At 50.8% G+C, this 26819-nt stretch overlaps 1 protein-coding gene across 1 annotated transcript in view; it reads right to left on the reverse strand.

Moving 5' to 3' along the window:
* Nucleotides 1–26819, reverse strand: part of LOC103821197 (HYDIN axonemal central pair apparatus protein) — a 163901-nt gene that overhangs the window by 101709 nt on the left and 35373 nt on the right. Inside the window, exons 26-27 of the mRNA XM_050979080.1 lie at nt 1976–2113; nt 1497–1674 (exon numbers count right to left, since the gene is read on the reverse strand). Coding sequence (XP_050835037.1) covers nt 1497–1674; nt 1976–2113 — 316 coding nt within the window. The remainder of the gene's footprint in view (nt 1–1496; nt 1675–1975; nt 2114–26819) is intronic.

Genomic DNA, 26819 nt, shown 5'->3' on the forward strand with positions numbered 1-26819 from the left:
AGAGATGGAAAGAATCCAGTTCTCTGTCGTGAAAAGCTTCATCTGGGAGAAGACTGCACAGGATGTCATGAAATTTGCACCATGCCTGGGCAGAGAGCTCAGCCTTCATTGATTTCTCCCCATAAGACAAAATTTTCCCTCCTTTATTGATAAACAAGGTGTGCCACTGCCAATCCTCGAGGTTCTTAGGGCTCAGTAGGTTCTTCAAAGAGCTTCCCAGTTTCCCTTGATCTTCTCAAGGTTTGTCTTCTGAAGAATATTTGAGTGATTCAGTTTCTTTATCCTCAGCTGAAATCTCAAGGTTGGCAGTATCACTGGAGAAGAAACCACGTCGTTCCTGTCATACGGGTATAGAAATTGCCTTTTTTTTTAATAATATTTTTTTCTGCTTAACCTCTGTATTCCAGAACAGGAGAGAAATACTTTGTGGAATCATAACCAATAAAAAAAGTAAATGAGGGCTATCATGAAGAAGGCCATTTAGAGATCACAAAGTTCACCAGTTCAGTTGCCCTTCTTGCCATTTACACAGCAAATGAAGAAGAGTTTGCTGGAGCTTGGCCCTTCACTGACTCTGAATATTCTGCTCACTTTATAGGTAGAAACACTTGAATACAAATATTGCTCTCAGTCACAAACGAGAACACACCACAAGCTCTCCAAATTCAGCAAGTGGCCCAGAAATCTTATAATCTGATTACAGCAGTATCTATCTGAGAGCTCCAAGTATGGAGGATGGGCTGGCCACAAGCAAAGGCAACTTTGGGAGGGAGCACAGCTGCTACTCCTCCAATTTCCCAAGTGGGAATAACCCTCCCACCTCTTCCACCAGACCCAGCATGCTGCTGGGGGAGGCCCTCAGCTGGAGAGGCCCTGGGCAGATGTTGGACACTAGCCTGTTCAGCTGTGACAATCATGACTCCATCAGTGACTCCATGACCACAGATGGCGACAATGACTCATCCCTTTCCTTTTCTTCTTCCTCTGTGATATTTTCTTCTTCTTGCAGTATCTCCTCCCCTTCTGAAGGAAAAAATGATCCATAAATAGAAGACAGGCACATTGCCAATCCCATTTAAGCTGAGAAGTCCCACTTCCCAAACACTGGCCTCTCCAGAAACAATGGATGCTGCTGCTCCTCTCTGAATCCTCATGTTCATTCTCACTCACAGGGAATCATGTCATCCCCCTGCAATGCCACGCACATCCAACCCTACCAAAAGCCCTGCCATTCTCTCTTACAGCTTTCCCCAGCTTTTCTGCCTAGCCATCATCTTTCCATGCCAGCAACAATGTGCTGGCAAGGTCCTGGGAAAAAGTCTCAATGTTCTCAACTGCTCAAAACTCAGGAAGCAACCAGCAACCAGAGAGGCCAAAGTGTTGGTCTGGCATCCCTGCAACTTCCAGACTTGTGGAGATGGGTGTGAGCTGCCCGATGTGCGATGGTAGGGGGAAAAACCAGGAGATCTTCCTGGGAGACAACAGGTAGTGCTCACCTTCCAACACCTTGGGGAGGTACTTGGTAACCCTAGGGAAGGTCCCCTTTCCTTTCAGGGTGATTTCTGCTGGTTCCAGATAAGCCACTTGGACCTGGAAAGTCTTGTGGAAGACTCCTAGCTCTCCTGGCAGATAATAGACTTTCAGCACTTGCTTCTCGCCGGGTGCAATGGAACCCTGAGGGACAGGAGAGGAGGAAGGGACTGCATCACAGCTTTGATGTGGGATGGCTCAGGGGACAGACAGGCTGAGAAGACAGGTTCTCATCTAGAAGAAACCATCAGACCACATCACTTTCTACCTTCCTTGTGCTCAAAAACTTGCACCTCCAACCCTGGGGTGCAGTGTGTCCTCCTGAGCTCTCACAAGGCTGCAGCCCCAGCACAGCTGTGGGGTTTCTCCTCCCCAGTTTTTTCTCCTTTAATTCTCTCCTGGGCTGCCTGACACAGGGCCAGAGCCATGGACTTGTGCTACTCACTGTGCTGGGCACGACCACGGGCACACCAGGCAGAGGCTTTGCTGCAGTGCCAGTGCTGGAGTTTGGCACCACGTAGGGGAATTCCATAACCCCGGTGTTCCGCAGGGTGACCTCTGCTTTGAGGACTTTGTTAAACACCTGGGGAGAGGAAAGAGGAGAGAGAAGTTACAGATGTTAAACACCTGGGGAGAGGACAGAGGAGAAGTTACAGATGTTAAACACCTGGAGAGAGGACAGAGGAGTGAGAAGTTACAGATGTTAAACACCTGGAGAGAGGACAGAGGAGTGAGAAGTTACAGATGTTAAACACCTGGGGAGAGGACAGAGGAGTGAGAAGCTACAGATACTGATGCTGGCAATCTCCTTCCTCTTTCGTGGCGTGGAAAGCACACAGCCACAATGCAACCACACAACTACAGAGAGGTGGTAAAACCATGTCAAGGCCAGTAATAAATGAACCAGGGGACCGGGTCCTCTGAACTCTGAGGGGTCACCAACAGCCAGGAGAAACAGAGGAGGTGGCACTGAGATGTGTGAGATGAAGCCAAAAGCTTATGATGTTAAAGAATGAAAGTTGTTGGTTCTCCATGTTGTTGTTTGTGGTTTGGATTTGTTCAGGTTGGTTTGTTGGGTGTTGCTGTGAGCTGGCAGAGGGACGGGGTTGAAGACCTGACCAAAAGGAAGGAGGATAAGAGGGGAGGGGACAGAAAAGTTAGCATCAGAGAGAATGGAAGTTCCCTAGTACCCCTTCAAGGGGAAAGGGGCCAAGGACCGCCCCAGCTGGGTACAAAGGGGATAGAAAGATTGCCTTTTTGTTGGAGGGTATGTTTGCTCGTCTCTGGGGGCAGGGAGACACACAGCCAGCTCAGCTGAAGCATTACTAATGAACACTTTTGTTTTGCTTTGACTTTGTCACCATTGAATTGTATCTAAAAGTTAATGCATTTCTGAGAGGCATTCCAGAAGAAAAGGCACCTGCATGCAAATATTGCCAAGAAACATACAGGTGACAAGAGAGACACACAGGACAAAACAGGCAGTGCCAGCAACTGGAAGTGTCTGTGGACTTTTAAAGTGAAAAGAAGTGGGGATCCTTCTAGGACATAGTTTTCAGCTACTGAAGTGACTGAAAGCCCAGCTTCCTCCCTGGATTATTTTGTGGCTCAAGCAAGAGCGTTTGACAAGAGCATCTCATTGGAGCCCAGCTTTAGGAGCAGATCAGTGGAGGGATATCTCAGGGACATGTCCCTCCAGACATCTTCACTGGGAGCCTTGTGCTGCCCAGGAGGCAGTGTCAGGTGCCTTGAAGAGGACAGTGTCATGTCCCTCAGCCAGGGGGAAGGGAGGGGAGGGGTGGGGATGGCCATTTTAAACCAGTTTGGATGCTGGACATGTCTCTCAAAGGTTGTATTCTAAGCCCCAGAGCCAGCAAAGGAGCTGAGAAGGGGAGAGAGCCTGGGATCTAGGTGGCCATGGTGCCAAGACAAGGAGTGTGGACAGCTAGGGATATTAGGACCGGAAGATCTCGGGCTGTATGCGTAGGCAGGAAGCCTCCTCCTCACCTTGCAGTCTGACCTTGGCTACCTGGCTGCACCCAGGACACGGCCAAAGGAAGTGACACAGACTGCCCAAGCCATAAATACCCCTGAAACCTTGCAATAAACGCCATTTGCTATCCACCACATTGGTGTCTGCAGTGAGTGGACCGAGTGACTCTGTATTTGGGTCACCGTGCCGGTGCCCGGAACCAGGTCGCCTGCAGAGAACTGCAACATTTCTGGTGCCGAAACCCGGGAATCAACAACCCGGGGTCGGGAATCGCTTAGACAGAGACCGGCGGCTGCACAGCGGGTCTAGTGCAGCGGGGGGGATGCCCCTGGACCAGCGAGGGACATGGAAGCAATCGCGAAGGTCATAACCCAAATGCATGTTCAGTGGAGAGTAGATTGTAAACTCATTATGCCTCGCTATTTCGAGGCTTATTAAATTAGGGGCAATAGGTAGCCCCGTGGATATTCTCCATCCGGAGAAATGGGACTATTATACTAAGGTTTTAGCTGAAGAAACCATGTCCTGTGGCTCGGAGAAAGCTCTCAAGTCATGGGGCAGGGTCGTGCAAGCCTTGCAAAAGGCAAGAAATGAGCAGGACACCTGTCGCGCTGCGAAAGCCTGGCTGCTGGCCACGCCGCAGCTGGGGGTGGGAGTGGCGACACAGACCGCGGAGGACTTAGAAGAAACCGGCAGCGAAAAGCCACGAACGCCAGACCTCCCCGAGCAGACCGGCTTACCATCTGAGGGGGGGAGGACGCGCGGTCGTTTTAGCAGGAGCTCACGGAGGAGGCGAGGGCGGCGGCAAAACCGCCAAACCCCGAAGGGGAGGACAGAGATGCACCTCCTCCATATGCATTTGAAAATGGCGGGGAGGCGTGTGTTCAGGGCGGAAAGGAAGGCGCTCCGGGCAGAAGTGGAGTCAGCCCGCTTAACAACGCATGTGCGGGCTAGCGGGGGTACGGGGCGGCCCCTGCGGAGGAGTGTATGACCAATCAGAGCGCTCAGCTCACATTCGGTCCTTATAGGGCAAGGACATCCCCCAGCAGGAGGCGGGGGGACCCCAGGGGGAGGGAACGGTCCGACCCTCGTAAGAAGGGGCGGGTTCAGAGCCCGAGAAAAAGGCAGAGCAGCCCAGAAGTCTCCGAGCAGTCGACTTCTGACTGGGACTCGGAGTCGAGCTCCGATTCGGAGGATTCGGAGCGGGGGTCGGGGAGTCCCGATTCAGACTTGAGCTTTAACAAAAGAAGGGCAGCAGCACATAAGGTCACTAGCCACAGCGCTCCCGCATGGGTAAAGGGGACATCAGAGAAAGATCGAACTCCCCTTACAGAGTGGCGTAAGATAAAAATAGCGTGCGCTCAGTGGACCCCGTCAGCGAAACTGGTGTTTCCGGTCCGGGTGGGAGGACCGGCGGGAACCAAAGAACCTATTCCCCGGTAAACCCAAAAGACGTGCAGGCGATTACAAAAGCGATCGCGGATAAGGGGATTAATTCTGCCATAGTTTCAACTCTCATTGATGGCGTTTTTGAGGGAGACGACATGTTACCTTTTGATATTAAGCAGACGTGCCGAATGATTTTTGACGGAGCAGAGATGATTTTATTTAAACAAGAGTAAGAAGATAACTGTATTAAACAGCTAGCCCTAGTAACAGGGGCAGACCACCCACTGCACAGCTCCAGCATACAGAGGCTAATGGGCACAGACCCCACTATGATCACCCCCCAAGCACAGGCGGAAAGCCTGAGGGCTCACGAGGTTATGACAAGGACTCAGGCTGCCCGAGAAGCCATCCGTGTTGCCTCTAAAGTAGTAGCCAAGCCTTCACCTTGGACTACAATAAAACAGAGTGAGTAGACCGAGTGACTCTATATTTGGGTCACCGTGCCGGTGCCCGGAACCAAGTCGCCTTGCAGAGAACTGCAACATTTCTGGTGCCGAAACCCGGGAAAAAGCTACTGCAATCACCCAAGGTGGGCATACTGTGGGCATTGGGGCTGTGAAACCATCATTACAGATGCCAAACCATCAGGGCCTGGGTGGGATCCACAAGAGCCTGACAGGTTCTTACAGTTCACCTGGGCACCCACCGGCTGCAGAACACCCTTCTTTTTCCACAGAAACTTCCATCGAAACAGTCATAAAATCCCTAAATTTCGGAAATGCACTAACTACAACATGACAGTTTTGCAGCCAAGTCACCCCAGTTGGACCATGGGCAAAACATGGACGGTAGCCGTTCAAGGGTCAAAAGAGTGGGTGAACGTGCAAATTATCAGACTCCCAGCCTCTATGTCCCAATCAGTCGGACCCAATCTGGTTCTAATAGCGAGCAAACCCAAAGAAGAGATCGCAGTTAACAGTAGTTCTAGCCCCGATACGCAGAACTCAGAACTAGTCTCCCCATCCAATCTCCTAGCCGAACCAAACCTTTCCAATTCATTCATAAACGTGTTAAATGCTACCTTCATATCGTTAAATCAGTCCCACCCGTACTTCACAGAATCATGCTGGTTATGCTATGATGCACAACCCCCTTTTTACGAAAGTGTTGCCTTCGATCTCCCGTTCATCTTCTCAAAGTCAAACAATCCATGCCAATGCAGACGGGACACCCCCCAGAGAGGCATTACCCTGAGTCAGGTTACGAGCCAAGGAAAATGCTTTGGCAATGCAACCTTGGCAAGGCAGATGGGCAATGTCTGCAAAGAATTTGGCAAACTTAAGGGAGAGAAGTTCCAGTGGGTGATCCCAGCTGCATCGAGGATGTGGGTCTGTCCCCGATCCGGAGTAAGCCCATGTGTACTCCTTGAAAAGTTCGATCACTCTAACGACTTTTGTGTCCAAGTTCTAATCGTTCCTAGAGTCCTGTACCACTCAGACAAAGAAGTGTACTACCTTTTTGAAGAAACCAGCAAGCTCCAAAAAAGAGAAATAATTACAAGTTTAACTATCGCCATGCTGCTCGGCTTAGGAGCAGCTGGAACGGCCACAGGCATCTCAGCCTTAGCGACCCAACACCAAGGACTGTCCCAGCTGCAAATGACGATCAATGAGGACCTGCAAAAGATTGAGAAGTCCATCTCTTCACTGGAAAAATCCCTTTCCTCACTCCCAAAAGTAGTTCTCCAAAATAAGAGAAGACTAGACCTCTTGTTCATGCAGCAAAGGGGCCTGTGTGCTGCCTTAAAAGAAGAATGCTGCTTTTACGCAGACCACACCGGAGTCGTCAGAGACTCCATGGCCAAAGTGAGAAACCGGCTGAACCAGAGAAAAATGGACAGAGAAGCTCAACAGGGCTAGTTCGAGTCGTGGTTCAACCAGTCTCCATAGCTCACCACCCTGATTTCTACCCTAATAAGCCAAATCACTATAATCTTACTAACCCTAATCTTTGAGCCTTGTGCTAGTCGTTAAAAGGCGTTTAGAAACAGCTAACATTTTGTTTCTCGAGCGCCGACAATTACTTTAAAGCATGCTAAAGTTACTAACACACTTACGATTTTACACTAATCCTACTAACCCATGAAATTTTGTAACCTTTACATTTTATAACTTTATAAGATTTTTACTAATCATGGAGGGGGGGGAAATGTGGACAGCCAGGGATATTAGGACCGGAAGATCTCGGGCTGTATGCGTAGGCAGGAAGCCTCCTCCTCACCTTGCAGTCTGACCTTGGCTACCTGGCTGCACCCAGGACACGGCCAAAGGAAGTGACACAGACTGCCCAAGCCATAAATACCCCTGAAACCTTGCAATAAACGCCATTTGCTATCCACCACATTGGTGTCTGCAGTGAGTGGACCGAGTGACTCTGTATTTGGGTCACCGTGCCGGTGCCCGGAACCAGGTCGCCTTGCAGAGAACTGCAACAAAGGAGCTGTGCCAGGAGCAGCCTGTGATACCTGCAGCCCCCAGTCAATCTCCTCCACGTCCAGTTGGTAGCTGGGGCACAAAGCCTGGGGCCTCCCTCCATGTGGCACAGCGCCGTGACATGGGCCACAATGTTGACGAAGCCAAAGAAGGTAAAGGTGACTGTGGGAAGAGACCCCAGGGACTGCGGGGTAGAGATGCCTTGGGAAGGCACTCCCCTGTAGGTGCCCGTCAACCAGGGTCCCCTCCCCAGGCTCTAGAAAGTTCTGTTGTTCCCTCTTCCCCATTGGCCTGCGTGCCAACTCTGCCTCCCCCTCCCTCCCCTCTCCTCATTCGTTAATCCCCGATCACCCCACTTATGCTCCTCCCTTGTTCCCCTACCTCATTGGTTCCCTGTACCCTGGTCCCTCCTACTCGCCACTACTTCATAAACCCTGTCCCCGCCCTGCTCGGGGCTTCCACAGCCTGTCGCCCTTCAGCCAGGTTGTCTCCCTGCCCCGCTCCTATCCACCCCACCTTTGACCCTTCGCCTTTCCTTCAATAAACCTGTTTGGACCCTCGACTGTGCTTGTGGAGCCCTCCTTCCGCCTGGTTTGGATTTTGTGATAGCTAGTCGGGACCGGGACACGACTGGAAGCAGACTGAGGAAACCTCTCCCCAGGAGCTGGACCACCCTCACCTGGCCAGGGACGACACCCGAGCGGGTTCCCGCAGGTGACCTGCTGGCTCTCTCCTGGCTGCAGCTCACCCCACAGTGGCAGGACATCAAAAACCTGGAGGGAGAGGAGGAGAGATCGATATGTTGAGAGTGGAAATGGATGCAGAAGAGCAGCTGTCAAAGTGGAGTCAATAGCTGGAGGGGCCTATTCTCCAAACATGGCCAGAATCATCCTAATCTCATCCTGTGTCCATCCCACTGACTAGTGGAGGGACCATGGGGAAAATCTTCTCCCATAATCGCTTATCCATGAGTATACACTACATTAAAGCCAACTGGAATGTCTCCTGGCAGCAAGAAATTCTCTGTGCTGCAGAACTTGTCTTTGGGAACCCTTCTCACTGTCTTCAGAAAAATAGGAAACTTGGAGGTGGGAGCCCTTGGAGCTGGGGAAAGGCTCATCTGACTTCTGAGGCCTCTCTCCCTCTCTCTGACTTATGTGCTGTTCTCTCAAGCTGCTAGAGCCAAAGTTCCTATAAAAGTGTCCTGTCAACCACGTGATGAGGTAAATGGGAGCAATGCCCTCCACAGGTGCTGCATTGGGGGCATCCTGGGGCAGCCCTTCCAAACGTCCCACATGGCCTCTCCAGTGACCACTTGCTTCAGCAGAGCTTTGTGATGGACTTGGAAGGATGTGAGGCCCCTCTGTGAGCAGTGCTGGGGGCCACCAGTGGCAGTGGGGCTACAGAACCTCTTCCCACATTGGAAAGATGGATATGAGACAAATTCCCACTTACCTCCTGCATTCCCACCTTGGGGCGCTCCATCTCCATCAACCGACTCAACGCCCGCATCCTCACCGGCATCTGAGACTCCCCAGGAGTGGATGACAGCACCTGGAGAACAAGCACCACAGGCTGCAGTGAGCTGGCTGGTCTGAGCAAGATCACTCTGCTGCAGGCTCCAGCACCTCACCACACCAGGAGCAGCTGAAAAGGGACCTGGGCACAAATCAAGTGTGAAAATGTTCAGGCATCAGACGAGTGCGGGTCCAAGCCCACCCACAGATGAGACCTGGGCTCCATCTGCACTTCCTACATCAAACTTGCCTGAGGGAACTGGGTGTCCCCAGCACTCAGGCAGGGAGGGTCGGAACTACATAATCTCTGAAAGTCCCTCCCAAGCCAAACCATTCCAGGATTCCAGGATGGCCATTTGAATTTCCCTGGTTTACTTGTGTATACATGGCAACAGCCAGGAAATAAAGATGATTTTGTGCTTCTCTTTAAAAACATTCAGCCACAGTGTTCATTGCATCTATAGGGCTTTGTTTGTCCTGATTCAGAAAAACTGTTCAGTGTTGAAACAACTGGTATGAGCAGGTGTGTGAGCAGGTACAACCCTTCTCCATAAACTTAATGCCAACACTGGGCTTCTGAGAAATTCTTCTGCTTCCTTACATCTTTTTGTTTTATTGCCCCATGAGCAGCCTCTGTTCCCCCTGATGCAGAACAAGGGGCCACTTCCCACTCCAAAGTACTAATGCTCACCAGGCAAGTTGGCAGATCAAAGGCCTTTTTCCTTGTTTGGAAGAAGAGACAGTGACTTTGCAAAGTCTTGCTTTATAAAAGACAGCTCTGGAGCTGTCAGTGCAATACCAGCTTTTGGGTGAAGGCCGAGATGTGAGCACTCTAGCTGGGATGGGAAGGGGGTTCGTGGAAATCAGGACTCTTCATGGATTGATGCACATTGGAGGCTGGAAGCCTTCTCATCGTGATTCAGATAAAGAGAGACCTCATTTTACACTGTAAAGAAAATAAGCCAAAAAATCCCAAACTCAGCATAGGTCTGTAGGATCTGATTGAGCTTCTCTAAGCAAAACTTTCCTATTTCTGCCTCCCCAGACACCCCATGTCCAATGACCACTTTCAGGGCACAGGACAAAGGGCAGCAAAAAGGGAGGCTGGCACAAGTATGACTTTTTGGTGGCAAGTTGAGGAGGCAAAGCAAGTGGTAGGTGCACAAGAAAATCCACCTCTGTTTCCAGGGAATGCTCTGCATCTGCTGGCTCCTGGTCAGAGTCCTCTTGAGCAGGATCTTCCTGGGCAGGATCCTCCTGGTCAGGATCATCCAGGGCAGAATCCTCTGGGGCAGGATCCTCCTGGGCAGGATCCTCCTGGGTAGAATCCTCCTGGGCAGAATCCTGCACTGTTTCTGAGGTTTTGGTTGGCTCCTCCACACTTTCAGTCCTGTAGTATCTCCATGGAAACACTCCCTTCTTCTTGATGACTGTGGTTTGAATTTAGGTGGTGAAGGCAGGAACCTGGAAAATAACATAACTATGATGGTGGACCTGTAGTGGGAGAGAGAGGTGCCTGCAAGAGCAGCTCCTCCCTGCAATGCAGCCCCTGGCTGGGTGCTGGTGTGGTGAGCTCAGTAACAGCCACTCCAAAACCAGGCTGGAGCAGGTCCCTGCTCGGAGCAGCACAGGGATGATGCTCATACCTTATGGTGTTCACCCGTCTGTCCGTCAGTAATGACCAGTGGTAGCTGACGGGTAGTGGGCTGCAGTTGGTCATCTCCATGTGCAGAACTTGTTCTGTGTCATTTATGATGCGGCCAAAGTCCACAGCCTTGGCCTGGAGGTGGAGATTCGGGAAGTAGACTTCTCCCTGAACAAGGATCTTCTCCACATGAGGATGCTCCATGAAGCGCACCCTGAGAACCTTCTTTGCCACCCAGCTATTCAGATTGTCCTTATAAGCTGGGTTAAACTGGATCCAGAGATGAAGTTCCTCTCCTACATCCACTCTCACAGGCTGCAAGGACAGGAACAGTAATTAATCACCCATGGGATGATGTCCCAAGGTCTTGACAGCAGGAAATAGTAAACATTCAAAGTGTGACCCCAGCATGGGCTTCTCAGTTCACGGTTCATTTCTCTACAGCAGGAGTCTGTCTGCAGGCACCACAGTCCAGTCCAGGATTCCCTCAGGCTCCCGTTTCTGTGCTCAGCCCCAATACAAGGGGGTGGCTGCTGGAGAGCTGGCATGCTTTCCAGGAGACACCTTTACTGCATGGCTTGCTTTGATCTGCTTTCCTGCTCCCCTCTCCTCATGTTTTAGAGCCAGCATGGATGTTACCAATTCAGGTAAGATTTTGATTCTTTCAGCAGCTCTGCTGATTCAGCTCAGGCCAATCCACTGCTGACACTACAGAATAAACTTCTCAACTTGAGGACCTCCCAACAGAAGTGCACCACCACATCCCTCCTCCTCAAACCCCACTGAACAAGCCCACAGAGGCTCACCTTGGAATCTGCAGGGAGGATTGCTGGTGCACATTGCAGATCCGGAATGGCTGTTCCATGTCCAGCACAATGCTGAGTGGCAGGGAGCTGGTGTTTTTTAAAGACAAAGGCTGGTACTGCAGTATCAGGACATCGCTGGGTTTCTACAGAAACAGGAGACAAGGGAAAGCAACGTCAAGTGCCATAGACCTCCTTCCCCTTCCAATGCATTTCACATTTTTCAACTCCAAAAGTGCACATATTTCTATTTACTTCCAGCCAATTTAAGAGTTGCACCTTTAAATGCCAGGATGCAATCTGGTGACTTACCTTTTCCACACGGAAATTGATTGCTCTGGAAGACATTTGCACAACAGGGCAAATGAAGTTGCAGGTGACATCCACTTGCATGATCTGCTTCTTTGCTGTCTCTTTCCCCACCACAGCGTGACACAGCAGCTGCTCCTTCACCTCCTGCATACAAGATTCACTTGTCTCCCAGTGCATGCTGGCAGGCCCAACACCCCACACTGGCTTGCCACCCACCCACGGGCCCTATTCCTGTCACTTATTATTAGGGACTGTAATCAGAGTCTCTGCTCTCCTCAATAGCTCTCTTTTCTTCTGTGCTGCCACCTATTTATTCTAAATATCTGTGCCCAGGGGTCCTGGAGCCAGGGAATGCATACCAGACTTAGCTGGCAGCTTCTCTGCAGAGTTTCATTTCCCCTGGAAAGAAATGCCCAGGTAGGAGAACGCTCCCAGATTCTGCTAAAATCTCCCCTCTGACTTGCTCTCCAGGGGTACTGCAAAACCTGGCTGCCCCTGGGACACCAGGGCTGGCTGAGAGACTGGGGCAAGCAGGAATAGCAAAGTTGACCAAAGTCAATTTGTCAATTCTGATGAACCCTGGGAACAGTTTCCTGCCTGGATGGACATCACACTGATCATTAGAGCTGTCACACTGTGTTTTCCCCCTCCAGGACTCATAACTAGAGCAGCCCTGTGCCCATGTTTGTCTTCAGAGGAAAAGCAATGCTGCTCCCAGGCACTCCTGCCATTCCCAGGGCTTTTGTTTTATTCCCCTGGGTAAAGGGTTTTTCCCTCAGAAAAAACACTTGACAGTAGTTTAATTTGCTTCCTGCCTGGGCTTCTAGTCTAAGTGCAACTTCTTTGCTCTGCTCTTCCTTTCTGCCTCAGCACGACACAGGTAAGCCCTGTTTGCCCAAAGGAGCAGTACTTCCTTCATCCTCTATTTTGGGATCAGCAAGTTGGGTTTATGGTAGCTAGGGAAACACAAAAGAGCCTTAGCAACTGATGGTGGCCAGCAAGGAAAGCAACTGGCCCTAAAACAGTTTCTTGAAGTCACTTGCTCCTTTTCACAGGTAAATGTCAAGGGGCTGCAGAAGAAGCCACAGTGGAGGGGATCTGATAGGGAAGGCTCAGCCCTTGGCAGGGCCTCACCTGGGCAGTGCTGGAGCAGCCTGCCAGCACCATGTCCACACTCTGGCCCGGCCTCAGGTCCACCTGCAGCAGCCGCAGCTTAAACACGGGGCTGCCAGGTCTGGGGATCTGGGAAGCATCTTTGCTTTTGGGGCCAAAGTGGCCAAGGGGAGGAGTGCAGCCGCTGGAAGCGTTGTCCTCTGTTTGTCACCTGGGCTGCTCAGTTTTGCTTCCCAGGGAAAGGGGCCGGCAGTGGTGTTCAGGGGCCAGTGCCCCGGAGTGGCCGCAGCCTGCTGGAATTCCGCATTGTGCAGGATGCCTCCGGACCCCAGCTGCCAACTGGGCCAACCTGGACTGGTTTGATACTGCCAAGTGCCTCCTGCAAACTGCCACCAGGAACCTGGTCTGCTCAGTTTTGTTTCCCAGGGAAATGGGCCGGCAGTGGTGTTCAGCGGCCGGTACTCCAGAGTGGACAGCTGCCTGCTGGAATTCCGCATTGCACAGGATGCCTCCCAGACCCCAGCTTGTTGTGTTGTATTAAGTTATTCTCCCTCGGTTGTGAGTTGAACTGTTCTGTTTTCCCCCTGTATTTGTTATGGTTCAGCCTTGGCTCACTCCGCCCTCCTCCTCACTGCCCATCATCCCCGCTCCTCCCATCCCTCAATGTATCCTTCCCGGACTCCTCCCTGGTGCCCTGCCTGTCACTCGGCGCCCCCTCCCTTTCCTCTAGAAAGTTCTAGCTGGGGCGTCGGGTGATTGGCTCAGGGCCCAGGGCTCCGCCCCTCATGTTCCCTTATTGGTTGTTCCTCATTGTCACTCCCTCAGATGCCAAACCCCTCCATACTTCCTATTGGTCCAAAGACTGTCTCCACCCCAATTTCTGGTGGAGAAATATGGTGTCTCCACCCCTATATTCTGCCCCTTATAAGCTGACGTAAGCCGGGTTTTGCTTGGTCGTCAGCTCTGGGTTCGTCCTCTGCACTGGGATCTCCCAGTATTAAAGGCTGCTTCAACCCTGAGCTGGAGTCCCTCTCTTTCCTGGCACGATTGCTGCCGCGAGTCTCCCGTCCTACACAGGGAGCTGTTTCCACCACAGAGTGGAGCAGTCATCCCTAGGCGCTCTCTAGGGTACCCAAGCCAAAGGGAGTGCCCCCTACTGCAAGCAGCGTGCTGTGTGCTTGCCGGGCGGCTGAGAGGGTCGAGCTCTCTCTTGACCACTCGCTGCTTCACCAGCTGCCACCACTGCCAACTCGAGCTGCTGTGATAGTGCCAAGTGCCTCTTGCAAACTGACACCAGGAACCGCCACTGGTCAGCTTTGTTTCCTAGGGAAAAGGCCTGAAGTCTTGCTCAGAGGCCTGAGGCACAAAGTGGCCGGTCGCCTGCTGGAATTCCGCATTGCGCAGGATGCCTCCCAGACCCGAGCTGACGCCAGAAACTCCAGAGGGAGGAAGGCTTGGAGCAAGGAAGCATTGAACATTAAGGTGTCTGTGCACATGAGGGGGCAGGTGGAGCTCCCTGCATGCTGAGATCCCTTGCTCTCCTCCTTTACAGCAGTCAGAGGGAATTGCATCCACTTTGGGCACTGTCCTGTCGGGAAGTGCTGCCACAGGACCTTCACCATCACCAACCACACCTGTCACCAGTTCAAGGGCTTTGAGTGGGAGGCAGATGGCCCATTCCAGTTCTGCCCCAAGGCGAGCATGGACTGCTGTGCCTTTCCCCATTGCTCAAGCCCTGCCCTGGTGTTCGCAGGAGCTGGCAGGGAGTCCTCACATAGCAGTGACAGCCTTTTCCAGTGCCATGCAGGAGATGCAGACCCTGGCTTTGCTGGGCAGAGGCTGCCAGCCTTGCAGAAAAGGCTTCATGTTATAGGAGGTGGCACCTTCTGTTCACAGGAAGAACTTCTTTCCTGTGCAGGTGCCAAGTTGCCCAGAGAGGGTGTGGAGTGTCCCTCAATGGAATTATTCCAGAGCCCTCTGGACACAACCCTGTGCCATGTGCTCTAGGATGAGCATGCTTACACAGGGAAGTGGGACCAGATGACCTACCACCCATGTGGTCCCTTCCACCCTGTGGTCCCTTCCACCCTGTCCCACCCTGTGATCCCCCAGGAATACCCATCAGAATCATGAGTTGGCAAGTGCTAAATGTTTCCCACCTGCACTGCAGGGTGGTCTCAAACGTCCCCTCACACTTTGGGGAGAACCGCACTTGAAAGGCCTGCTTCTGGCCAGGGGCAATGGTGCCACAATAGGGCTTGAGGGAGAGCACTGATAGGTCACAGATGGCATCTAGGAAGACCTCTGGGGAGGAACCAACATTGTGTGAGTGGTGTAGCATCTTGGAACAGTCGTACTGCTTGGGCTGCTGCAGCTGCTGCTCGGAATCCTGCTGCTGCTTGGCCAACTGCTGCAGCTGCTGCAGCTCAGAAGGATGAGTTTCAAAAGGACGATCCTGCTGCCACCCAAAATGGTGCAGCAGCTTCCTGAGACACCCTGAAGTTTCAGAGGAGAGGAAATAACCTGCAGAGAGGAAGAGGACACCTTTCAAAGTTAAAATCCTGTATTTGGAGCACCAGCAACTCTGCCTCCTGCTGCAGGTAGATGGAAGAGAGCTGGGATGCACTTGGAGCATCTCTGGCCAATTACTTTCAGCAGGAAATAGAGCATCTGGGAGCAGGGTCTCTGCCTGCAGCACAAACTCCTGTGCCAAAGCAGGAGAGTTGGTTTTAGACGGTGACTTTGCATTTGCCCTGGAGTGGGGAACTGCGCAAAAGGCAGTGGCTGCAGGGCAGTTCACTTGTTACACCATTGTTTTTCCCAGTCTCAGACTTTTCAAAGAGTCTGAGATGTTCCTGATGTCCCCCTTCCCAGTCCTTCCCAGTCCACCCAGCACGTGGCTCTCCGCGGAGCCTGGCTCAGCTCCTTTGCAGAGCAGAGGTGCCAGAGGAAGAACAGCAGGGGATGAACAGCAGATAAGGGCAAAAACTCTCCAGCTGCAGCTGGGAAGATGCTGATGACAGTGGACATGTGGACAAGGATGAAAAAGCAATTCATGTTTTGGGGTGAAGGGGCAGAGTCTTCTCCCAGGGCCCTCAGCTACCAAGTGAAATGCCCTTACGCATCAGAGCAGATGAGTATTGCTTCTTCACTGCTTCACCATCTTCAGCTTCCTCCCAGGAGTATTCCAGGGCTACCTTCCCTGTGTTGGATAGCCTGAAACTGAAAAGCAGGAAGGAGGAATTTTTAAAAGGTCCAATAAATACAAAGCAAATAATACAGTAACATTGTCTGATGGACTCCTGGTACCATTTTCTGCTGAGAAGCATCTTCTACCCCAGGCAACCCTGCCATGCTCCGCCTGCTGTCCTGCGTGGCTCAGAAAAGGATTTTCAAGTCTGAAAGTTGAAGGGCAAAGGGCACATGTGGTGCCCAGGACATTGAAGCTAAGGGGTTTCTCTGGACTTTAGGTCTTGGTATGACTGCAAACTTATTCTTGAGCAGATGAGGACAGGTGACATGCAGTGAGAGCAGTGCCATGGCTGTTCTCAGCAGAAAGGTGTGGCAGCACTGAGGCTCTCCTGAGCACCTCCACCTGCTTAGCTTTGTGTGCACGTAAATGGGCCTGTGCTGGTTTGGGGTGGGGCAGAGTTCTGGCAAGCAGGCCCTGGGCCAGCCCTGGGCAAGGTCAGCTGCTGCCCCCAGGGCCCTGCCTGGCCTCCAGCTGTCCTCACATGGCTGTCCTTGTCTGCAAGGGGGAGGTATCCTTGAACTGAACCACAATTGGGCTCAGTTGGAACTGAGCAAAAGTCACAACGGCACTGAGGTACACCTTGGCCTCCTGGCTGCTCTTCTCATGCACAGTGAGAGCCGGTTCTGGGACTGGTTCAGGTGGAATTTCCTGTTCAGGTTCTGCCATTGCCTCTTGTCCCACTGCTGGGCACCACCAAGCACAGCCTGGTTCATCCCCTAATACCCTCCCTTCAGTCCCTCTGACTGGGATGGGAAGGTGAGCCTAGAGACAGGCAGCCCCAGAGAGGCGGCAGAAACACCCACAGGAGCAGAGAAAGATCATCATCTGGCCTTGGTAGGGAGACACTGGTTAAAAACACTGTATGAAACATCACACTCCTGGAAGGCTGCAAAATCTGGAAGAAGAGATCCAGCAACCAGCAAGTCCCTAGCTCTGCTTCCTTTTGGGACAAGCAAGGCCTGCTTCTCTACATGGAACCCTGAGTGCTGTAGTTGGTCCCCAGGCACTTAACTGCTCATGTTCCTGCCCTTGCACCTCTGCAGCCTCCATGCAGCGAGTGAACTTGTTTTTTGCTGCTCGCTGCTTGCACAAAGAGAGGATGCAGCAAGTTGCAGAGCAACTGGCTGAGAATGTTTGTCTGGCTAATACCAGTCCCTTTCTTCCTAGGATTCCTAACCCGAAGCCAACTCAGAAAACGGGGCAGGTGATTGTGAAAGCCCGGCAACAGAAAAGTCTTGGTAAACCATTAGAGCAGACAGAGAAAGGCCAGGGAGCCAAGAAGCAGAGGCTCTGGAAAGCAGCACCTAAGGGGCAGCATTTGTGTCAGCTGGAGTCTCCTGAAAGAACCAGCAGCATCATGCCTTCTGCTGCTGATGGTCTCCCTCTCCTTCAGAGACCTCTGCAGCCCTCACCTCCCGGCCCACGCCAAGAGTGGCTGTGCCCTCTCCACCCCTCAGGCCGGTCTGGGTGGCAGCAGAGCAGGGCTGCCTAACTCCTGGAGGCAGCAAAGCTGCTCTGTGTGGCTGCTGAGAGGAACCGCGAGTCAAGGAAGCCAGAACAAAGGAGACGAGAGGAGCCCCTGGCATAAGAGCTCAAGAGCGCTTAAGGTCCGAGAGAGCCCACAGACCAGTGACAACACTGCAATAGGGTAACAGCAAGTGAAGAACCGGGGAGGGTACTTGGGGAGGATAATCAATAGTAGAACAGCAGGGGAGGAACATAGGGCGGGGATCAGACTGTAGGTAACCAATAGGGGATAACATGGGAGGGAATTAGGCTTGTCACACCAATGGAACTTTGAGAGAAGGATGATAGACAAGGAAGGTTCTAGAGAAAGGGGTGGGGTTACATTTGATGAACAAGGGAAGAGGGCAGTACTTCCAGGATTGGCAGGGAAGGGTTTGGAAATCAGGGAGGTGCAAGGGAGACTGACATGGGGTCTGACAAGATTTTGCTGTGTGCAATGAGGCTGCAATCTATTTCAAGCCTCAGGATACAGTTATCTGCTACAGCCAAACGTTCTTTTGTCCACTGGTGCCTTAACTTCCATAAAATTATTTTATTTTGGGAGAATCAAACTCATTAAAAGCTGCCTCCCACCCCAAGGAAGACAGAAAAATTAGTGGTAATTGAATTGCCTCATTTGTCCACTAACACCTATTGCAGGAAGAAACCCAAATATCATCTAATCTTAACATATATGACTTTTTAGTGATGGTGTAACAGCTGAAATCAAACGGCAGTAACTATTCAATAAATCCAGTCTGGTAGGTTAAAGCAGCCATTACTCCATCTCTGTGCTGAAAAATTCTGTCCAGAGTCAGCAGCTCACAAGCTTCATTTTTCCCTCTGTTACTACACCCAGGTACACCCAGGCTCTATTTCATCTCCTTCAATATTTAATTCCTGAAGTTCAGGAACTCTTTAAATCCCTATCAAGCAGGATCCAATATGCTCTGTAGGACTCTGGCAACAGAGAACAGCTGGCAAGCACATTGCAAAAAGATACCAGACTTCACTGGATATTTATTTTGGTAGTGTTGGTAGTGACACAACCAGATTTGGAAATACCAGAGAAAAACTGTGTCCAGATTTACAAGTTCCTGCCTACATATTTGCACAGTCAAAAGCAGCAGCCTGTTTGAACAGCATTTGAGGAGACTGCTTAAATAGCTTTGGCAGGCTTTGGTGGAAGCTCCTCTCAGACTCTCGCATTTCACAGAAGAAAAGTCAATTTGCCTTTTGGCCTCTCTTTTTACAGGGAAAAAATCAAAGCCACTCCACTGCCCCGGGTTAGACAGCCAGTCTGTGCTGCATTCCTGACCTCAGCTCCTACACCAAGACCTCTGGCATCCCATAACCCTCAACACACCACCAGCCAACTGAACTGGTTTCCTTGCAGATATGGTGTCCAAAATGCATTACCCTCTCCAGGTCAGCCAACAGGAGAAATAGTGATTGTCTTCTGAGACTGACAGGAACAGCACAGGATATCCACAACACAGCTCACATGGGGCATCTCATGAGAGGACCACTGGAAAGCCACGTGCCTGTGGCCTCCCAGAGAATGGGTCTATTTGGCTGACAGCGCTGAGTAAGCAATTCAGAAGCTGCTTGTGCTCAGGAGGGTGCAAGCCAGCTACTAACATATTCTAGCACCCTCCAGGAAATCTGGGATAGAGAAAAGTCAAAGACTGGATCCTGCTTAAAACAAGACTTGGACAGACTTGATCAATGGGCCAAGGACAAGGGCGTGAGGTTCCACAAGGCCAAGTGCCACATCCTGCAGGTCACCAGCCGCCTCAGTGTGAGCCAGAGTGTGCCCAAGGGGGCAAGAGGCCAATGGCACCTGGCCTGGATCAGCAGCAGTGTGGGCAGCGGGACCAGGGCAGTGCCTGCCCTTCTGTGCTGGGCACTGCTGAGGCCACAGCTCGAGTGCTGTGTCAGCTCTGGGCCCCTCAGGAAAGGGGACATTGAGGGGCTGAGTGTGTCCAGAGAAGGGCAGCAAGGCTCCCAAAGGCTCTAGAAAACATGGCCCATGAGGAGTAGCTGAGGGAGCTGGCTTTGTTCAGTCTGGAGGAGAGGCTCAGGAGGGACCTCACCGCTCTCTCAACTCCCTGGCAGGAGTGTGCACTGAGGGGGGGCTGCTCTCTTCTGCTGGGCCTGCACTGTGAGCCAGAGGAAGTGGCCTCACGTTGAGAGGAAATTCAGGTTAGACTTTAGAAAATAATTTTCACTGTTCAGGTGTTCAGGGCGGGGAATAGGTTGGCCAGAGAGGTGGTGGAGTTGCCATCCCTGGAGCTGTTAAAGAAGCCTCTGAATCTGACACTGGGAAATAGTTTAGTGGTTTAGGGTTTGCAGTGTCAGTGTTGACAGGCCTGACGTTGAACTGATGGTCGTAAAGATCTCTTTCACCCCTGACGGTTCTGCAATTCCAAGCGCTTCCCCGCCTGGCTGAGGGGAAGGCTCAGGGCTGTCCCGAGTCCGAGGGCGGCCGCGCCCTGAGCGCTGCGGCTGCGGCATCTCCTGAGGGGCCGGGCCGGGCTCTGCCCTCAGCTCCGCGATACCCCAGCCCTCAGGCCGGCGGGGCCTCCGCTGTCCTTCAGCCCGGCAATCCCATCTCCCAGCCCTCAGATCCCGTCCCTCAGAGTGCACATCCCATCCCTCAGCCCGGCGATCCCATCTCTCAGCTGGACAGCGCTCGGCAGCGGGCACCCGCCTCGCCTCGGGGTCTGCCTGGAGCCACCCGCGCCACTGGATCACAGGTACCCGAGCCGTGCCCCATTTCCCCCCTCGGGACTCCCCAGCCTTTCCACATTCCCCAGCCTTTCCACATTCCCCCCTCCCTGCATTCCGAAGAATGCAGCTGCTGTTTCATGTTTAGACTGTTGCCTTCCAACTTCCCCACCCCTCCCTTTTTTCTTTTTATTTTATATGTTCTTTCCCTTTTATATTTGTGCTGATCTGGAGTGCTTGCTAAGACTTCAGAGTGGGGCTCTCATAACGAGCTGTAAATCACACACGGCCCATCTGAGGAGGAGGGTGCGAGGGAGCTGAAATAGGCCAGGACAGCCCCAAGTCCTGTCCCACAGCGCAGCGTCCTCACGGCCTCAGCTGCTGCTGTGGGGTTTGGTTTCCACAGGACGCCAACAACCCGCACTTCTCCCCTCTGGGCTTTGCTCCCTGGGTTTCGAAGGGTAAGTCCTGCCCAGGCTGGCTGGTCTGCTCACTGTGCCGGCCATGTGCTCTAGTGCTGCTGAGCATACCGGTTGACAGATCTGCACTTCTCCAGGAGTGGTTTCTGAGGTTTGAAGTGAGGTTACTGGGTTATTTTCCGTATCTGATGGAGAAGAGTTTTATATGCAACATTTGCCAGCTGTTTGTTGAAGCAAATCTAGTTGCTTGTCTTTCCACCTTGCTCTGTGATGCAACCACCGAGGTGAGCTGTTTGCATCTAATTAATGTAGGCTGGCTTATAAATACTATTTTGTGTACCTTCTGTGAGTTGCAAAAGTAAAAAAGATCCAGGTAAAGGTCAAGATGTGTCCTTGCATACATACAGTTTTAAACACCTTGTGCTTCCTATATTGTATAATTGTATAAACATGTATTAAATGTTATGAACAAAAAAATGGTTACCGTTTTTTTTCCTAAGAAAAGGAGCAGCAGAAGAGTTTTTGAGTTGATCTGAGAGTGAACCGTTGGCCTAGAGTTCTTTGTTAGGGAAATGTTGTAACCGCCAGTAAAGTATCCTTAAGTATAGTCATTTGACTCTCAATGTAGGAGATTCTTGTCTATTTCAGCACCACCCTAGCCTGCTGCCAAGAAGACGACAACCCCCCCCGGACGGTGAGAGGAGAGGGGGATATTTGCATCTCAGGAGACATGCAAATTTTCCCCAAACCCAGACTACCTTAGGACAGGATTTATACCAAATCCTGGAAAATACCCCAAAAGAGACGAGCCGAAACAGAATTGGGGGATCAGAGTGGTGTCTGGACAGCAGGGCCAGGGTCCGAAGCTGGAAGAGACACTTGAAAACTTCGGCCACTCCTCGCCCTACCTAAAAACGATGTCAGTCTGACCCAGGACCCGCTGGACTGATAACCCAAACGGAGACACCCTGGGTATACCCCACTGCCTTGCGAGGACAGGACTCCCGGCCCTGCCCCCTTGGGGACAGAGCTGCAAATCCTCCTCTTCTGAGTCACTGCTGGGAGCGGCGGCAGAACTCCGCGGATCTGCTAAAACCCCCATCTCCGAGCTGATCACTTTAATAAAGGCATTAAAAGGAGGAGAATCTCCTGCCCTGTTTATTTCAGCTGGGGGCTCGTCCGGGATCGCCACGCCTGAAGAGGACACCAGGACTGGGACGGCCGCCCACCCTAGGACCTCCGGGACAGCTGGCTACCAGGACCCGAGGAGATCAGCTTGGACCAGTGACGCCGAGGAGCGCCGGATTTGTGAGAAAATACCGGCGGCGGGAGTGGGGGCGAGTGAATGGTGTGTGAATGAGACGAAGACTGGTTAGTTCCAGATCTTCGAAGCGAGTGGGACCTCCCATTACCGCGGTTCCGGACTCCCGCGAGGGGGCCGGCCGGGAACGGAGGGAAGCGTTTGGAATTCGAGTGAGTGAGAGCCTCCGAAGGGGGAGTCAGGGCCGCCCCCCTCCGGGCGTGCGGAGGAATTTTGGGTGAGTGGCACGCACAGATCTCAGCGAAGGAGGCTGGGGTTTAAGTCCTGACGAAGGAAGTCAGGCACAGATCCCGGCGAAGGAGGCCGGGGTTTGTTTTAAGTCCTGACGAAGGAGGTCAGGCAGATTGTAAGTCTCGAGAAGGATTCGAGCAAGCTCAAAGCCCTGCAGGCAAACTAAGTCCTGACGAAGGAAGTCAGACCTCGGCGAAGGAGGCCGGGTTTTAAGTCCTGACGAAGGAAGTCAGGCCTCGGCGAAGGAGGCCGGGTTTTAAGTCCGGACGAAGGAAGTCAGGCCTCGGCGAAGGAGGCCGGGTTTTAAGTCCTGATACATAAAGAAATCAGGCAGTAGTATAAATATAAAGTCCTGAGCTTCAGGCAATTTTTTCTTAAATTTTTTTTTTTTCTCTTGAGACCTAGAAAATGGGAGGATATAACAGCAAGAAAGAGGGCAAGAGGCTGAGGAATATACCTCCCAACTGTCCTTTAGGAGAACTGTTAGAAAGATGGGATTCTATAGAGGCCACCGAGGGATTGGATAAGGTTAAGATGATCCATTATTGTGTAGAAGTTTGGCCAGAATTAGAAGTGCTGGGAGGATGGCCCTGGTGTGGGACAAAGGATAAGTGGATGTGTCAGCAGCTGAGTCAATATCTTACAGCTCGGGAGGACACCGATCCTGAGCAATTATTGTATGCAGATTGTTGGCTAAAGAGTGTTATTGGGGATGAAGGTGTGAGAATTTGTAGGGTACAGAGGAAGAGAGAGGGGAATGACAGAGGGGATGTTGGAATTAGTAAAAGATGGGACCCCCTGGACTATTTACCCCCGGGTTCCCCTTTACCTTATAATCCTCTTCCTCGAGCACCTCAAAGAGCAGATGCGGCCTTTCCTCCGGCTGCTATCTCATTACCACCCCCTGTAATTCCTTCCCCTACCCCTTTGGCTTCCTCTGCGGCAGACCCAGTATCTCCCCTAGTAACCACTCCCTTGGCACCCCCTTCAGCTCCCTCAGTTCCTTCAGCACCACCACAAGTGCCTATTCCACAGGCTACATTCTCTACCCCTTCTCAAGCTCCACTTAATATGCATGCAGGCTCTTCTCCCCATCCTATTGCTGTCCCTTTACCTCCTCCTAGCTGGGGCACAAATGCCTCCTTGCCTGATAAGCCGCTATCACTGAATACACCTGGTGACCTGCAGAGAGTTCAGGGGAATCCTGATAGCTCTCAAACTGGTAGTTCAGTGTCTGAGGATGGGCCACACTGCAATACCAGATCTAAGACCTCCAAGGTAGAGAAACTTTTTCCCCTCAGAGAAGTTCCTATGGGAGGGGTAGCAGGAGGTGTTGGCTTTGTAAACGCTCCTCTAACTGCTTCTGAGGTGAGAGGATTTAAGAAGGAGTTGGGGCATTTAGTTGAGGACCCAATAGGCATAGCTAATCAGGTGGATCAATTTTTAGGTCCAAATATCTACACTTGGGGGGAGATAAATTCCATTCTGAACACATTATTCTCCCCAGAAGAGGTCCGGATGGTTAGGGAGGCTGGCATAAGAATTTGGGAGAAAGATAACCGTCCGGGACCCCAGGTGCCATCAGGGGAACAGAAATTGCCACTAACGGATCCCAACTGGAACCCTAATGAGGAGGAGGGGAGGAAGGCCATGATGGAATATAGATCTTTGATAATTCGGGGGATCAAAGAGTCGGTTCCCAAAGGAACTAATACCAAATTAGCATTTGAGGGTGCTCAAGAGAAGGATGAAACTCCTGCTACTTGGCTTAAACGCCTAAAGCGGAATTTCCAGTTGTATTCTAAAATAGACCCAGACACCACGGAAGGCCAAGTGTTACTGAAGGTTCAATTTGTCACCAAATCTTGGCCAGATATAAGGAGAAAATTGGAAAAGATTGAAGACTGGCAAGAGAAGGACATTAATGAGTTACTGAGAGAGGCATTAAAGGTGTATTTAAGGAGGGATGAGGAAAAAGCAAAGGCTAAGGCTAAGATCATGGTGACAGTAGCTAGAGAAAGTGTAGGGGCAAGCAATACTATCCCACGATACAAGGGAACAAAAGAGTGGCTGGGTCCATCACCAGGAGGAGGCAAGGATAGACCAGTACAGTCAGGGGCTAGAGGAATGGAAAGATCTCAAGTCCCTCTGAGAGAGAGGCATTGCTATTACTGCGGGGAAATTGGACACATTAGGAAGTTATGTAGGAAGCTCAGTATGGATGAAGCAATAGCCAGGGAACAAGACAACTTAGGGAGGATTCTTAGGGGTGATGATTAGGGGTGTCAAGGGCTCTATACTTTAGGGGATCCCATGCAACATCTAGAAGAGCCCTTGGTAAACTTTGAGGTGGGACCCCTAAATGAAGAATTTGAATTTTTGGTTGATACAGGAGCAGAAAAGTCTTGTCTGAACAAAGTACCAGAAGGTATGTCAGTAGGAAAAAAATTTTGTGAAGTGTTAGGGGTTGAAGGGAAACTATTTAGAGCATCAGTGATAGAAGATGTAAAAATAAAAGGAAACTCTAGACAGTATGAAGCTAATTTTGTTTATCTGCCTAAGTTAGAAAAAAGTTTGTTAGGAAGAGATCTGCAGGTTCATTTGGGAGTTGGGATTGTCCCAAGAAAAGGGAGGATGGTGGTACAAATAATGAAGATATCCCAAGGGGATATCGCAGAAATAAACCCTGAGGTATGGGCTGAAGGGGGAAAGCGGGGCCTATTGGACATTACACCAATAACAATAAAAATGCAAGATGAAACTTCACCCATACGGGTTAAACAGTATCCAATTTCCCTAGAAGGAAAGAAAGGGCTTGCCATAGTTATTGAACAACTGTTACAAGAGGGAATTTTAGAACCCTGTATGTCACCACACAATACCCCTATATTGGCAGTTAAGAAAGCTGAATGGGAAATATAGGCTGGTACAAGATGTGAGGTAGGTCAACAAAATGACCATTGCTAGACATCCAGTTGTGCCCAACCTGTATATTCTTCTAAGCCAGATTCCAAGAGAACATGCTTGGTTCACTGTCATAGATTTGAAAGATGCTTTCTGGTCATGCCCTTTGGCAGTGGAATGTAGAGATTGGTTTGCCTTTGAATGGGAGGATCCAGATACAAAAAGAAAACAACAGCTAAGATGGACCCGATTACCACAAGGGTTCACGGAATCCCCCAACCTCTTTGGACAAGCCCTGGAGAGTTTGTTAGAACAGTTTGTTCCTGAAGAAGGAGTACAAATCCTGCAGTATGTTGATGACCTGATGGTGTCAGGGGAGGGAAAAGAACAGGTCAGAATGACTAGCATTAAGCTTTTGAATTTTCTGGGGGAGAAGGGACTAAAAGTTTCCCAAGAAAAGCTACAGTTTGTACAATCTGAAGTAACATATCTTGGGCACATAATAGGAGGGGGATATAAGAAGTTAAGTCCTGACAGAATCTCAGGCATTCTATCTCTCCCAGCCCCAAAAACAAAAAGAGATGTGAGAAAACTTCTGGGCCTGTTTGGATATTGCAAGTTATGGTTAGATCAATACACGCAAAGTGTAAAATTCTTATACAGTAAATTAGTAGCTCCAGATCCTTTGACTTGGACAGCAGAAGATGATCAACAACTGGAAAACCTAAAAAACAAATTGTCTTCTGCCCCGGTTTTAAGCCTACCAGACCTCAAGAAGAGCTTTGACCTGTTTGTGAGTGCTGAAGAGGGTATAGCCTATGGTGTACTAACTCAAGAGTGGGGGGTCTGCAGAAAACCCGTGGCTTACATCTCCAAATTGTTAGATCCAGTGGCTAGAGGCTGGCCAGTTTGTATACAAGCAGTAGCAGCAACTGCTATCCTGATTGAAGAAACAAAAAAATTGACCCTACAAGGAAAAATTAAGGTACATACTCCTCACAATCTTAAAACAGTGCTGAGCCAGAGGGCTCAGCAGTGGCTAACCGATGCCAGAATATTAAAATATGAAATCATACTAATGAACACAGATGACTTAGACTTTATTACATCCAATTCTCTCAATCCAGCACAATTCCTAATGGGAGAGCCTGTAGAGAATTTAGAGCACGATTGCCTTGAATTGATTAACCTCCAAACAAAAGTAAGGGAGGATTTAGAAGATCAGCCTCTAGCAACTGGAAGAATCTTGTTCATAGATGGCTCTTCTAGGGTAATAGATGGGAAAAGAGCTTCAGGTTATGCCATCATAGAAGGAGAGACCTTACAAATTAATGAGAAAGGGAAACTACCCCCAAACTGCTCAGCCCAAAGCTGTGAAATATATGCCCTGAAAAGAGGATTAGACTTACTGGAGGGAGACCGGGGAACCATTTATACAGACTCTCAATATGCATTTGGGATAGTTCATACATTTGGGAAAATATGGGAGGAGCGAGGATATCTAAACTCAAAAGGAAAAAGCTTAGCTCATGAGAACCTGGTCAGGTCTGTATTAGAATCTCTACAGAAACCAATAGAAGTAGCGGTGGTCCATATAAAAGGGCACCAAAGAGGAGACAGTCTGGAAGTTAGAGGAAAACGATTGGCTGATCAGATAGCAA

The sequence above is a fragment of the Serinus canaria genome, chromosome 11 (assembly GCF_022539315.1).
Source record: "Serinus canaria isolate serCan28SL12 chromosome 11, serCan2020, whole genome shotgun sequence".
In the NCBI taxonomy this organism is placed as follows: Eukaryota; Metazoa; Chordata; class Aves; order Passeriformes; family Fringillidae; genus Serinus; species Serinus canaria.